At 34.3% G+C, this 13,865-nt stretch overlaps 1 protein-coding gene across 7 annotated transcripts; it reads left to right on the forward strand.

Moving 5' to 3' along the window:
* The first annotated feature begins 9,744 nt into the window (after positions 1-9,744).
* On the forward strand, positions 9,745-13,657 carry LOC109811683 (stomatal closure-related actin-binding protein 3). 7 transcript variants are annotated; one of them, XM_083068294.1, is made up of 6 exons: positions 9,745-10,578; positions 10,702-10,794; positions 10,948-11,265; positions 11,990-12,130; positions 12,659-12,727; positions 13,434-13,657. In XM_083068294.1, the coding sequence occupies exons 1-3, from the start codon at positions 10,264-10,266 to the stop codon at positions 10,960-10,962; spliced, it is 423 nt and encodes a 140-aa protein (XP_082924420.1). In that variant the 5' UTR covers positions 9,745-10,263; the 3' UTR covers positions 10,963-11,265; positions 11,990-12,130; positions 12,659-12,727; positions 13,434-13,657. The 7 variants fall into 7 exon arrangements, with proteins under 7 accessions (XP_082924420.1, XP_082924419.1, XP_082924418.1 ...); XM_083068293.1 differs by having other exon boundaries at positions 9,748-10,578; positions 10,702-11,265; XM_083068292.1 differs by having other exon boundaries at positions 9,761-10,578; positions 10,702-11,265; positions 11,990-12,169; positions 12,620-12,727.
* Positions 13,658-13,865: the final 208 nt, after the last annotated feature.

Consider the following 13,865-nt stretch of genomic DNA (forward strand, 5'->3'; position numbering starts at 1 on the left):
ATTTAAAAAAATATTTCAAAATTTATTTATATATGTATTAGCTATATATAGGGTAGAGGGTGTCACATCTAAAGTAATACCTTTGCTATCAAATTAATCTTTACCTCATTAGAAATATAGGAAAGTTATCTACAAATCCTATGTTAACCATAAGTTTTGATTTTGCCATCTACTATACCTAAAATTAATATATATAAAAAAAAGTTTACATTTTCGTTCAATTATGATATATTAACTTTTACTTACTAGTTTAATCATATCTTGAATTTTAGACACCCCTTTTGAGTGATTCCAAAGTCTAGATAAACATCTAGGTTACAATTCTTATGAAAATCACTCAACCTAATTTTTTCATATATTGTGCTTGACAAGGCATTTCTCACCTAGTGTCTAGAACAGCCGGAGAGCAAGAATTTCTTTATGAAATTCTCATGCCCAACCCATGATTTCGCACCTAGCATGATCATGACATGCAATTGCACATAAATGCAATTTTTGTAAATTGGAGGCTTCCTATGACCTCCAATTTCTCAATCACCATTCATTCAATATCAAAAGGCATACTAAATGTTTACTAACACTTCCAAACATTAAATTCATGTACAATAACTCCTAAACCATACAGATTAACCAATATCCCTAAATCAACACACATGAACCCTAAAACACGAAAAAAGGCATAAACACAAATTCATCAATTCAACCAAATTAACCATACACAATTATTAATTACAATCAAATTATGTTAGCAACACTCTTTGGTAGTGTTCAAATCCTCTTCAATCATATACAATAGAATAATAAAGTGTTTAGGGACAACCCCATTACCCATATGTGAGATAACTTTTCACTCCTCCTCTTAGCTTAGATGATGATCTCTTATGTGAAATCATGAAACAAAGCTCTAGTCTTCACAATTTTTTGATTCTCTCTTCTACAGTTCTCTCAAGTATTAGAAAGAAAAAATTAAGACTAAAATGTATGTGACTGACTCCCTTAGACTCCCCCCCCCCAACAAGTTAACTGATGGTTTTGGGCTTTTAGAATCCAAACCCATTACTTAACCTTTGGTCCCATAACTACGTATAATATATGTTTGAAGTTTCCCATCTTGATTTCTTAAAAGTAGTTTCTAGTTTATTTGATTTGTTTGCCCCTTAGTCAACTAGACATTATTCTTGGAATGGATTGGTTATCTTTCAACCACGTTCTCTTAAATTGCTTTGAAAAGTCTATATCTTTCAGTGAGAGTAAAAGTACAGAATTTTTATTTGTTAATAAAATTAAAACTTGTTTGAAGAAAATGAAGAGGTATACATGATCCTTGCTTGTTTAAAACTTGAGAAGAACAGTGAGTTATGTGATATTCCCTTAGTAAAAGAATTCCTAAGGTTTTTCCTATAGATATGTCTAGCTTGCTACCTAAAAAAGAGACTAAGTTTGTGATAGACTTAGTGCACAGTACAACACCCATTTTTGTAGCATCCTATAATATGTCACCTAAGGAACTAGCTAAGCTTAAGAAACAAATAGAAAAGCTTAGAGAAAAATATTTTATTAGGCCTAGTGTGTCACCCTAGGGGAACACCTATGTTTTTAATGAAAAGGAAAGATAGGAATATCAGGTTCTGTGTAAACTATAGACATCTTAACAAGGTAATCATAAAGAATAGATACCCTTTACCTAGGATAAATGACCTTATGAACCAGTTGGTTGGGCTTGTGTGTTTAGTAAAATAGGTATAAGATCAGGATACCACCAAATTCGAGTGAAATATGAGAATATTTCAAAGACTACTTTTAGGACGTGTTGTGGGCAATATGAGTAATTGATTATGCCTTTTGGTGTGACTAATACACTTGGAGTTTTCATGAGCTACATAAATAGGATCTTTCACCAATACCTTGTGATGGAGTTTAGGTTGAAGCAATGGATGGATTCTTGCTTCTTGTGACCTTCTCCGAATTTGAAGACCTTTTCCTTGAACTTTCCATGATTCAAATGGAGGAAGAAGATGAATGGAATGATAGGAGAATCCCTAAGCTAAGGATGGAAGCATCCAAGCTAAAGATCCAAATGAAAGCTCACTTTCAAGCTTAGGAATGGAGGTTTTCCTAAGGCTAGGGTTAGTGAGATTTCGGTGACTCTTGGAGAGAATTGGGCTGAAGTAAAACTCAGAATTCTCTATTAATCAAAAGTGTTTACAAAGGTGAAGGATTCAAGCATATAAAGCCACGGATCAAGGAGCTAACCCATGTGCACTAAAAGTGGCGCCAAAATTTGAATTCAAATTTGAGTTTGAATTCAAATTTTGAACGTCCACTTTGGCTCCCCATGTGCAGCCCCTCCTTCTAGAAACCTTAATTACATTTAAGTGTAATTTAGGGTTCATTTGAGTGATCACATGTGCAGCCCCCTTTGGCACAAAACAGGTGACTCAAATGCAACTCTAATTACTCTTAAATGTAATTAACATTCTATGATTCATGCTTTAATACTTAATCCTTCTAAATTCCTATTCTAATGGCCTAAATACAATGGCCAAGCAAATACAATGGAAAGGAAAAATTACAAGAATGAAAATGAGCCCAATATTGGGTACCAAAGGCCCAGAAGCCCAAAACTAGGCCCAATAAGCCTATGGCCTAAAATGCTATCCTAAATGGTCCAAAATACAAGACCCAAAATATAGGAAACCTATACTAACATGATATATACAAGACATAAGAAAATAGCTAAAACAAGATATGGCCCATGAGAAGTTCAACTTGGGCTTTTCAAGCCCATCGGGCCCATTGGACCTTGACTGGCCCAATCCTCCATGTCTAGCCCACTCCTCTTGGCTCCTTCAATATGTCACCTCTTGCCCTTCCTAGGCATGATTCCATCACCTTGATAGGTTTGTAGTAGTCTTTATAGATTATATCCTTGTATACTCTAAGACTAAGGAAAAACATGTTGAACATCTTAAGGTGGTATTGCAAACCCTTAAGCATAAGCAGTTGTATTCTAAGTTGTCCAAGTGTGAGTTCTGGCTAGACAATATGAGCTTTTTGGTCATATAGTATCTGAGGGAGGAATAGTTGTAGATCCTTCTAAGGTAGAAGTTGTTAGAGTGGAAGTTATAGCTCACTAATTTGATCATAACTTGAGTTCTATACCTACTCTTTAGGTGATTTGAGTACCACTGGAAAACTAACATTCAAGGCTAAACCTTTTATGAATACCATGAAACCTAATGCGGTCATTTAAGGGTCATCACAAGGTTCACAAGTTACAAACATTACTTTTTTCACATAGAATATGATACTCGTCTTCTATCTCATATAACTCAGTCATTTTTTTAACATTTTTGTGTGATTATTGAGTCTAACTGTAGTCCCAAATGGCTAGTTTCTAACCCAACAAATGAAACTCTGTTTGGTTAGGTATGTTCATATGAAATTTGTTTGAATCAATTAAACCACACTAAAACTCCCAGATCATACATACAACCCTAACTCTCAAATATTCAAACACATTACAATACACAATTCATCACAATTAACCATGAAAATTAAATTAACATCATCATACAACAACATCAATCTTAGAAACATCAATATCATATTAAATACATAAATAATTATAAGTACTATAGAGACTTAGGGGTCACCTCACTACCCATATCCCTCATATGTGCCCATGAATGAAACACTCTCGCTCCTGCCCTTACCTCAAATGATGACCTCCAAGGTAATGGGCACGATCTCCACTATTTTGAGACTACTTCACGTACTCCTCTAAGTTTTCCTCTGTAGACACTCTAAGGGTTTTAGAACGATGTGCTTAAAGAAAACTTAACTCTTATTTTTGTTATCAAAATCCTTTAAGTTGCACTCAAAGTCCAACTCAATTCTTCTTTTTCTCCACACCCCCTTATTATTTAATAAATAAAAACTATTTATATTATAATCTCAATTAATTCACTTAATTAAGTCCATAGTATAATTATTTTATTAAAATAAACAACCTATTTTATTTTATTTATGAAAATATGAGACGTTATGATACCCACTTCAAGTGAGTTTTACAATTTTATTATATTAAATAACTTATTATTGTTCAATTTTAACAAAAATTGACATACACATTCAATGTATTATAAAGTTGTAATTCAATGATTGGATTAACCAAAATCACTTTTTACATAAAGTTATTGAGGAGTGTAATAGTTGATAAAAGTTACATCAGTATAATTTGATCCCTCCCCAATATGAGAAGGGATCAAATGACTCTAAGAGCATAACTCTTGTTTAAGTTACTTCACTCAATAACTCATGATGTATATTGAATTTCAACAATCCAACTATTAAATTAAAAGTTATAAATGCTTAGATCAAGTTTACGAATTTTAAAAAATTAAAAAAAATTATTTGATACTTTATTTTGTTAATTCTAATTGATGGATAATCATAAAAATATTTTATACGTTGATTTGAATCTATATAACAAAGTATCATATGGCTTTCAAATTTTTTAAATACTTGTAGGCTTGATTTATACATTAAGAAGTTTTAATTTAACAATTCGATCATTGAAATTTAACATATTCAATGAGTTATTGAGTGGAGTAACTTAAGCAAGAGTTACTCTTGGTGTCATTTGATCCCTCTTCATATATGTGTGTGTGTGTGTAAGGAGTGATCCATTTACTCTAAAAGTAAGTTTACTTAGACTTACTCCACTCAATAAATCATGTTCTACATCAAATTTTAACAATTTATCTATTAAATAAAAAGTTTTTAATGCAGAGATCAAGCCTACAAATTTTTATAAAATTGAAAATCATATAATTCTTCATTACATAGATTGAAATCAAGGTATAAAATACTTTTATGATTATCTGTCAATTTCAATTAATAAAACAAAGTATTAAAATAGTTTCATATTTTTTAAAAATTTGCAAACTTGATCTATACATTAAAAGTGGATCACTCCAATGTGTGTTTATGTGTATCTTATTATATTAACTAATTTAATGAAGATATAGTATTGCCCAAATCATGAAAATTAACAAGAATATAATAACGAGAGTTAGTTAATAATCCTAGCCTTATAAGAGAGATAGAGAGAGAGAGATCGAGAAGAGAGAAAGAAAGAAAGAAAGAGAAAAAAATAGTTTAGGATTGGTTTTCAAAAAATATAGAAAAGAGAAAGAGGAGAGAGAAGAGAAAATAAGGAGGTTGTGAAGGGACACATAAGTAGGATCCTCGCCTTATAGAAATGTTTTCTAGGTAAAAGGATTGGGATTGTCTCGCATATATGTATGATTTAAAATTGTGGATAGTGATTTGTAGCCTAAGAATAGGGTTTGGAATTTGTAAAATATGACTCTAGAAGAGTGTTAGCTTGGATTAGTCAATTTGATTAGTTGATATGGAAACCAACCACATAATGGATCGATGATGCTTTTAGCTTAGTGCAACCTGACCTAACTCGACTGATCAATTTAACCTAGTTGGGTCATGCATATATATATATATATATATATATATATATATATATATATATATATATATATATATTTTAAAACCATACGATGTTGTTTTGAATTCAAAAATACAAATTAAAAAATTAAAAAAATGTTTATGATTTTGTGTTTTATCTATTAGTCGCTCTCCTAATCGAAAAAGATCCTTTGATAGTCTTATTTAGTACTCATCTCATCGTTGCACACTCATAATCACACCCCACGACCTATGCTTATTGATCACATCTCTCATAGTCGCATAGGTTATGCCCATGCTAACATCTCTTGTAGTCGCATAAGCACCTCACATTCATGTTTCCATATCTTATAGTCAAACACTATGACCTTGTTTTCTCTAGTGTGATATGTTCACTTTCATCCTCTTCTCACCACATAGTGGTGAGCCCTTTGGTGTTTGTCCTCTCCTAGTTGTAAAATGATGTGACCTTACTCTAGTTTGTAGCATTAACTATGTTTTTTTGTCAATTGTTGGTTAGACTTGGTGGTTGTTGCCTTGCTACTTGCTGGTGCATGGGTTTTTATCTTTTTTATTTTTCTATTATTAGTTATTTAATTATTGCCTTGTTTTGTTTTGATCAGATGAAAGTGTCTTTGATCTAGTTATATATACCCTATTAATTTGTCTCTAGTCATGGAAATTGTATAATATGTTTTTCGTGTTTTATGGTAGCTACTTATAGACACCCAATTTCGTCCGGACCTGTGAACAAGGAAAATGACCTCTATTATGAAAGGAGGAAGCTCCCAAAGCATGGAGACAACACAATATGACAACAAAGGGGCTTGAGGCCCAAAAAATTTGGTTTAGTAGTCCAGAAAGGCCTGTTCCAAAACCGGAACGGGTCATTCCCAAGATGGAACGGGTCATTCTCAAACTGGAATATGCCGTTCCAAATTACTAAAAAGACCCAAAAACCCTAGTTAAGAACGGGCCATAATGGGTCGTTCCAATATGGTTTGTTATGAGACAAGTTCAAATATGAAACGAGTCGTTCTGTCATTAGAACGGGCCGTTCGAGATTCAAATTTAACTCATAACTGAATGACCTAGAACGGACCGTTCTGAATCCAAAACGGGTCGTTCTGGTCAGGTTTGACATCTATAAATAGTAGACTCGGGCACTGCTCCAGGGGCCGGGAAAATTCATCCAGAACTCCGTATAGCTCGAAATTTCTCTCCCTCCATCTCCTTTTGTATTTCTTGAGATCTTGTGAGAAATTATGTAGTGTGAAAGGTAGCCAAAAAGCACCTATCGGCCCCAAGTTTGAAGATCTAATAAGAGCTCAATTATGAGGTATTTCAATTAATATTCTTCTCTCACCTTTATATGCATCACTTAGATAAATATTATCTTAAACCAACAATCATTATGTAGACATTTCGAAAGTAATCATGTAATTTAAATTTTCAAATATGTAAATAACTGTTAATAAAAGAGGATTTAATATTTAATCTATTAATTCTTATCGTGTTAATTTCATCATAAGGGTACCAATTTAGGGCTTTGTGCGGGTGCTTAATACCTTCCATATACATAACCGACCCCCGAACCCAATTTTGATTGTTAAGGCCATTATTGGATTTTTGAAAACCTTTTCTTTTTCCAATGTTTTGAGTAAAACATTGTTGGTGACTCTATGAACCATTCTTCAAAACAATTAATTAACGATTAGTCTAGTTTCCGGACATTCCTTAATTAATGATATTTTCAAAGGTAGTTTAATCCATTTGGTCGTAATCCCTAGAATTGTTTGGGTTACGACAGATGGCAACTCCACTAGGAAATTTTAAAGAGGGTCAGGCTCAAATAAATGATGAAGTTAACAAGATGAGAATAATGGTTTAAATATCTTTTCCCCTTTTCTCGTTTGTTTTACTTGTATAGCTTTAATATTTGTTTACTTGTTTAAATTCCGCACATGATTGAAATAACAAATGTACACAAACCATAGCACACAACAGTCCCCCTACACCCGAGGGCATGAGCGTAAAAATATAGGGAGTGGTTGACGTACGACCGACCCAAGTATGGCCTTCGAGCCTATGAGCTTTGTCGGAAATCACACTCGAGGTGATAACTGGTTACTCTAACCCGAAATACTGCGAAAAACCCTAGAGTTTCCCAGGTGACGGTGACAGAGGTACTAGGTCCCTATAATGGGGGCACCTTGGGGGCCTTAAAGACTAGTGAGATTAGAAATGTCCTATACAACACACTTTCTTTGACAGGAACCACAACCCAGAATGTGAATGTAACGCTCGTGGATGTATGTTGTTTGAGCATATGATTGTTGCATGGTCATCCTTTAAATCGTTTGTCTATCATTTTTGTAATAATCCCTTTTTTTCTTTTTCTTTTTTTAAAAAGAATAATAAAGCATACATATTCCATACATACACTAGAATTAGCAAGGAATTCTTGACAAAAAAAATCAGTGTAACCTTTGTCATATCGTAAAATGTTACGAAAATGGACATCGATGATGACAAAACTGGACTACATATGTTTGAATGAGTGATTCCAATTAAAGACAGAGTTTTACATCAAAAATTTGGGTCAGTGGATATTATGAGACATGGATTAAATACAAGTGCATAGTACCAAGGTAAAATTCCAACTCTAATTGGAGAACAACTCTAAAATACAAGTGCATAGTACCTATATTTTGTCATTTTACTTAAATCTCGCATAACATGAGATTGTAAAATGTAAATCGATATCAAGTATGAGTTATATGAAGGACTTAATAGCCCACGATAGTATAAGCAACGTCTGAATTAACTAGAAAAGTACTTGTTTTAATATAAAAAAATTGATAATGTTAAACTTTATTTTTGTCTATACAAATATCCCTCAATTGTTGGTGCAACTTGCTAACATTAATAGACTTCCAATGCCGTGTGAGATTAATTTAGTACAACAAGGGTCTTTCGAATGTAGATATTCAAAAGGTGGCAAAATTAAAAGTAGTTAATTAATTTTTCTTAAAATATTTTTTTAATCCCTATAGTTTAACTTCATTTTTACTTTAGATCTTGTAGTTTATAATAGAAAGTTTTAGTCCCTAAGTATATCTTTTTCGGGTAGGGATGGCAAATAAACCCGTACCCGTGGGTAATATCCAAACCCGTCTCGACTTTGACGGGAATACCCGCTTTGATTGGGTACGGGTACGGGTAAAACCCGATAAAAGAAATCGGGTACGGGTATATACTTACCCGCCTCATCCCCGTCCCCGTCCCCGGTTAAATACCCGTCCCCGGTTTATTTTATTTTTAAAAAATTAACATTTTGTTCTAAAATGTAAAGGGTCACGCACGCTGAACAAGAGCAACGCAAACACTTATTAGGGTTTCAATTTTCAAACCTCATTCGACGACCAAGCACTCCAGCGACGGAGCCACCGGACCAGCCACGGAGCCACCGCACCATCTGTAGAGTCAGGGAACTCGCCGGTGAATTTGGAAATAACCTCTCCTTTCACAAGGTGCTCCTTCTGTTGCCTCTTTCGTCCAATTTCGATTCGTTCCCTGCCTTTTTCTATTCCTCCATTATTTTGCTTCGTGGCTTTTGCTTTTTCTAGATTTATCATTTTCTGGATTTAGGTTTAGATTTTTAATTCCTTCCTGTCAGATTTGTGGAATTTTGGGATTACGGTTTAGATTTCTGGATTATTCCTCCATTCTATTCCTCCATTATTTTCTGGAATTTTCTGGATTCATCATTTTCTGGATTTAGGTTTAGATTTCTGGATTTTAATATAATATAAAGATAAGTTGAAAAAAAAATTGTAAAAAAAAAAATTTAACGGGTACGGGTATACCCGATACCCAACAGGGACAGGGATGGGATAAAAATTCCATATCTTCCGGGTATGGGGACGGAGACGGGTATGGGTTTCAGTCGCGGGGACGGGAACGGGTATCACGAATCCCGTACCCGCCCCGCCCCGTTGTCATGCCTACTTGAGGGTGTGATGGTGGGAAACCTCTAATATGGAATCAAAAGTGACCATGCCACTACTAGAAAAACATTGTTTAACATCGCTATAGTTACATCGGTTATATTAGAACTGATGTAAATCATAAACGCGATGGAAAACTTGTAAATAAATAGAAAATGCAAACATATTTACATTGATTGAGAGGAGAAACGATGTAAATATGAGCAATTCTACATCGGTTTTATTATTGACCGATGTAGAAATTGAGACTCTACCAAGCAATAACCCTGGTAAAGGATACCCTCTCATCTCACAATTAGGGCTTCTCCTCAACATCTCAAGCAGCGCCGCTAACCCCCGTCGCCACCAAACTGGAGCTCTAATGCGGAGCCACCCCTCGCCGCCTCTGCCAGTCGCGTTGCAGGCAGAGATCGCCGGGAATCTATGACCAACTCCACCTGCGCCGGCCATGACTCTGACCTTTGTCGAGACGACTCCGCCGCACTCATCCTCAAATTCGTTGCCATCGCCTCCATCCTTCTCCAAGTTCCAATCCTCTGCTTTGCGCTCCTCTCCCTTGGCGTGGTCTTCTCCCCGGTGAACCCTCTCTCCACGCGCTCCGACCTCACACGCCTCCTCCACCTCAGCAAGTTCTCCATCATCTTCGCAGCGGCCTCCGCCACGGAGAAAGCGCGCGAGCTTGGACTCCGAGTCGTGCTGCTTGACTCGCCCGAGTTTGAGTCACTCACCAGGACGCGAACGGACTCACCACGTGTTGAGGGGAATGTTGGGCGCCATGGAGAGGTTAGGAGTAACGCATCTGACGGTGGTGCCGTCAGTGGTGGTGGTTGTGACGAAGGACGGCGTCACCGATGGGTACAGTTTTAAGTCGTTGGAATCCGTGGTGTGCGGTGGGGCTCCTCTGGGAAAGGAAACCGCTCATGCTTTCAACGCCAAGTGTGGAATTCAGGCAAAGCTAAGAGAGGTGGCATCTTTGGAGGGACATGTTCTTTTGAAAAAGCTAAGAGATGCATTAGAATCTTTAAGAGGTTGTTTTGCTGGAAGAAACAAAGAGGATGTGGAGAAAGCTATCTTTATGGTTTGTTAATTTATATTTTCCATGGTTGAGTACATTGTTCAAAGTTTGATATGATATTTCATTCTGTCTGATGACTGGACAAAAATTGAGCGTTCCTGACTTATAACAATATATTTCTCACAGGTGGAAGCTTTGGCAGTTAAGTTGACTCAAAATGAGGGAGAATTGATTCAAGAGAAGTTTGAAGTGAAGAAGCTTGTAAACTTTCTCAAACAGGTCATCTTTGACATCTAAACTTTTTGTAAATCGTTTTAGAATCGCCTTCTAAACTTTCTGCTTATAGTTATGATTTAATTGAACCCTTTCTGAATTTTCACTACTATTTCTTTGATCAAATTCCAGTATTTTTGTTTGGATATTTCTTTACAGATTGTACTAGTTTGACATGTGTATGTGTATACAAATAACCTGTTTCAAACTTCAATTTCTGCAAGTGGGTGTGTTGGTTCTTCCTTCTATGGAAGCTGGGGCACTTCAATTGTTGGTGAAGATTACACCACGCTGGCCAAGTCAGTGCCATCACAAGTTCTCATGGGGAGGGGAAAGCCAGTGAGGTTGCAACCGATGATGAAGAATGTCAATGAAGGGAAAGGTATCTTTGCACCTGTTGTGGTGGTCACTCGTAACATCATTGGCAAGAAGCGTTTCAACCAGCTTAGGGGCAAAGCCATTGCTTTGCACTCTCAGGTGAAATTTGATGTTCTTGTCAGTAGTTGGTGTTATCCTTTTGCTTGATTTGAGAATTTTGTTTGTGGGGTGGTGAAAATTTTAACTTAGGATTACAGCTTCTCTATCAGAAAAAGCTCTTTAATTTATTTTGGATAGCCAATTTCTAAAAAATTCTTCTAAGTTTGTATTCAAATGTGAATTAGGCTTACTATGTTATGTGTGTATTTTATCTGGTTCAAGCTTGGTTAGATTGAAGGATTTTGGAATCTGTTGAAACAGAAGTACAAGTAGAATCTATGAAAGTGAGATGAATTTGAAAACACTGACGTGTAGAAAGGTTAAAAATAAAAGATTGGGGAACAAATGAATTTGGATCCATTTTGCCCCTAACTTTGACTCTCCTTTGTGTTCATCTGGTTTGAGGTTTGTTAAACATTGTTGAGGATTTGAACTTTTAAGAATAAATTGAATTAAGGGGAAACGAACTACACTTATTTATTACATAGTACATATCTTGAATGACCAATTACAAAAGACTAATATGTTAAGGGGTTCTAAGACAAATTAGAAAACACTAATATGTTATAAGGGGTCCATAATTACCATTTAAACACTAATTAGCTCTGCAACTATTTTTACTTCTCCAGGGCTTTCTGAATTAGCTTTAATTTTCTACTTCTTCCATTCAAATATGTTGATTTTTGTTTACAAAAAAAATCTGAATCCATCTTTGTTGTAATAGGCTTCCGAAGATGCTAAAAAGTTGGTTAATCAAGAGAAGTCTTTTGCCTGTACCGAAATCCAAAGTGCTAGGTCAGTGGTGCTGAGAATTGGGGAGGCACTTGAGGAACAAGAAAAAGCTTCCCAAGCTTCTAAACCACAAGTACTAAAATGTTGTTTGATTACACGATTATATGTGTATGTATGTATAATTTTGCATTAATGAATTCATAATCAAGCTTTACTTTACACTATAATAATTTCAATGTACACAGGAGAATCAAATGTATGGGAATAAGCAAAGAATTACTAAATAATACAATTTTAGGATAGCAAAGTGAGGTTTATTCTATGTATGAAGGATGTAGCTAGAAAATAATATGTAAATAATACAATTTTTTGCATTTTTCTAAAATGACCTTATATATAATTATATTCGTTAAGAACTTCTTATGAAGTTAGTTTCCTCATCACCTATACAAACTTGACCTAGAAAATTTCAAACTTTCATACATGTGAAAAATCTAATGCGTAAACGAACAAGCTTGTGTTTTTTGACTACCCTGTATATATTTCTTTGCTTGTTGTTTAGTTAATATGGAAAATTCCTAAAGATGCTTTATTGATATTATGTTGTTATTGTTATGTTTAGCACGTAAAGTATACACTCCGTTTCTCCTCATTGCAACAGGACGTGGATGGACTAATAGAAGAGGTTCAAGAAGCTAGAAGAATCAAATTGTTGCATTAGCCAAGCAAGGTGAATTGCTTTTTGCTTCCTCAATACTGTTGTAGATGATAGTTTTTGTTTAATTTCACTATACTGAATTTTTATTATTATTTAATAATAATAATAATAATAATAATAATAATAATAATAATAATAATAATAATAATAATAATAATAATAATAATAATCCATATGTTGACAAGAAGCATTGACACTCCATTTTTTTTGAAAATTTCATACTTCCACATATCTTACACCATGCTTGGATACCGCATTTTCCCCTGAAACCTTACAAATAGGAAATTTTGATTTCGAAACATTTGAAATGCATAGAAATGTCATTAAATGCTGAAATTTGATTTGAATTGTGTAAAATAGGCCATAACATATCTAAAACCTTACAAATAGGAAATTTTGATTTCGAAACATTTGAAATGCATAGAAATGTCATTAAATGCTGAAATTTGATTTGAATTGTGTAAAATAGGCCATAACATATCTGAAAATACATTACATGTTAATATTAATCTTTGTGTAAATAAATATATTAATATTGTTGGTGTTAATTAATATAATCTGCTATACTTGTATCCTAAATCTATTAAAATTTCCTTTTCTAACTTCATAACATTTTGGATAACCTGTACCAAACTACCAATACCTGTGCGATTAGGCATGTCATAATTTAAAGAACCATTCTTCATAATGGTGAAATATGAGAGTTTTTTTATTTCAGGTGATGGCGATGGAATATGAACTTCGTGCTCTTCATCAACTGCCCCTTCATCATCTTCCTCTGGTCCCACCACTCGCGCTCTAGGTGGTTTTATTTTCTAAAATTCATCATCTTCATCAACTGCCCCTTCATCATCAACTACTTAATATTTTCTAAAATTCATGTATTTCAATTATTTGAAATTGAATTACTATTATTATAACTAGCAAAAAAAAAAGGCACTCCGTGCTTGCGTTGTATTAAAAAAAAAATAAATATTGAAAAGAATGAGGAGTTATTAATAAAAAAGGTAGTTATTGAAAAATAAATAAAGGATAAAATGGTCTATGTAAAAATGGAAACCAAAAGTAGTTATTGAAAGTGCTAAATGTATATAATTAATTTAATTTTAAAAAAATTAATATTATTTAATACCACATATTTTATTTTTTA

Source organism: Cajanus cajan, chromosome 2, assembly GCF_000230855.2.
Source record: "Cajanus cajan strain Asha chromosome 2, NIPB_CcT2T_4, whole genome shotgun sequence".
Taxonomy (NCBI): domain Eukaryota; kingdom Viridiplantae; phylum Streptophyta; class Magnoliopsida; order Fabales; family Fabaceae; genus Cajanus; species Cajanus cajan.

Bases quoted from the DNA above. Each gene is read 5' to 3' on its own strand.
- LOC109811683 (XM_083068292.1), top strand. From the start codon at position 11,110: ATGGGGAGGGGAAAGCCAGTGAGGTTGCAACCGATGATGAAGAATGTC. The intron at 11,266-11,989 runs GTGAAATTTGAT...TTGTTGTAATAG, and splicing joins CCATTGCTTTGCACTCTCAG to GCTTCCGAAGATGCTAAAAA. The intron at 12,170-12,619 runs GTATGTATAATT...TGTTATGTTTAG, and splicing joins TTACACGATTATATGTGTAT to CACGTAAAGTATACACTCCG.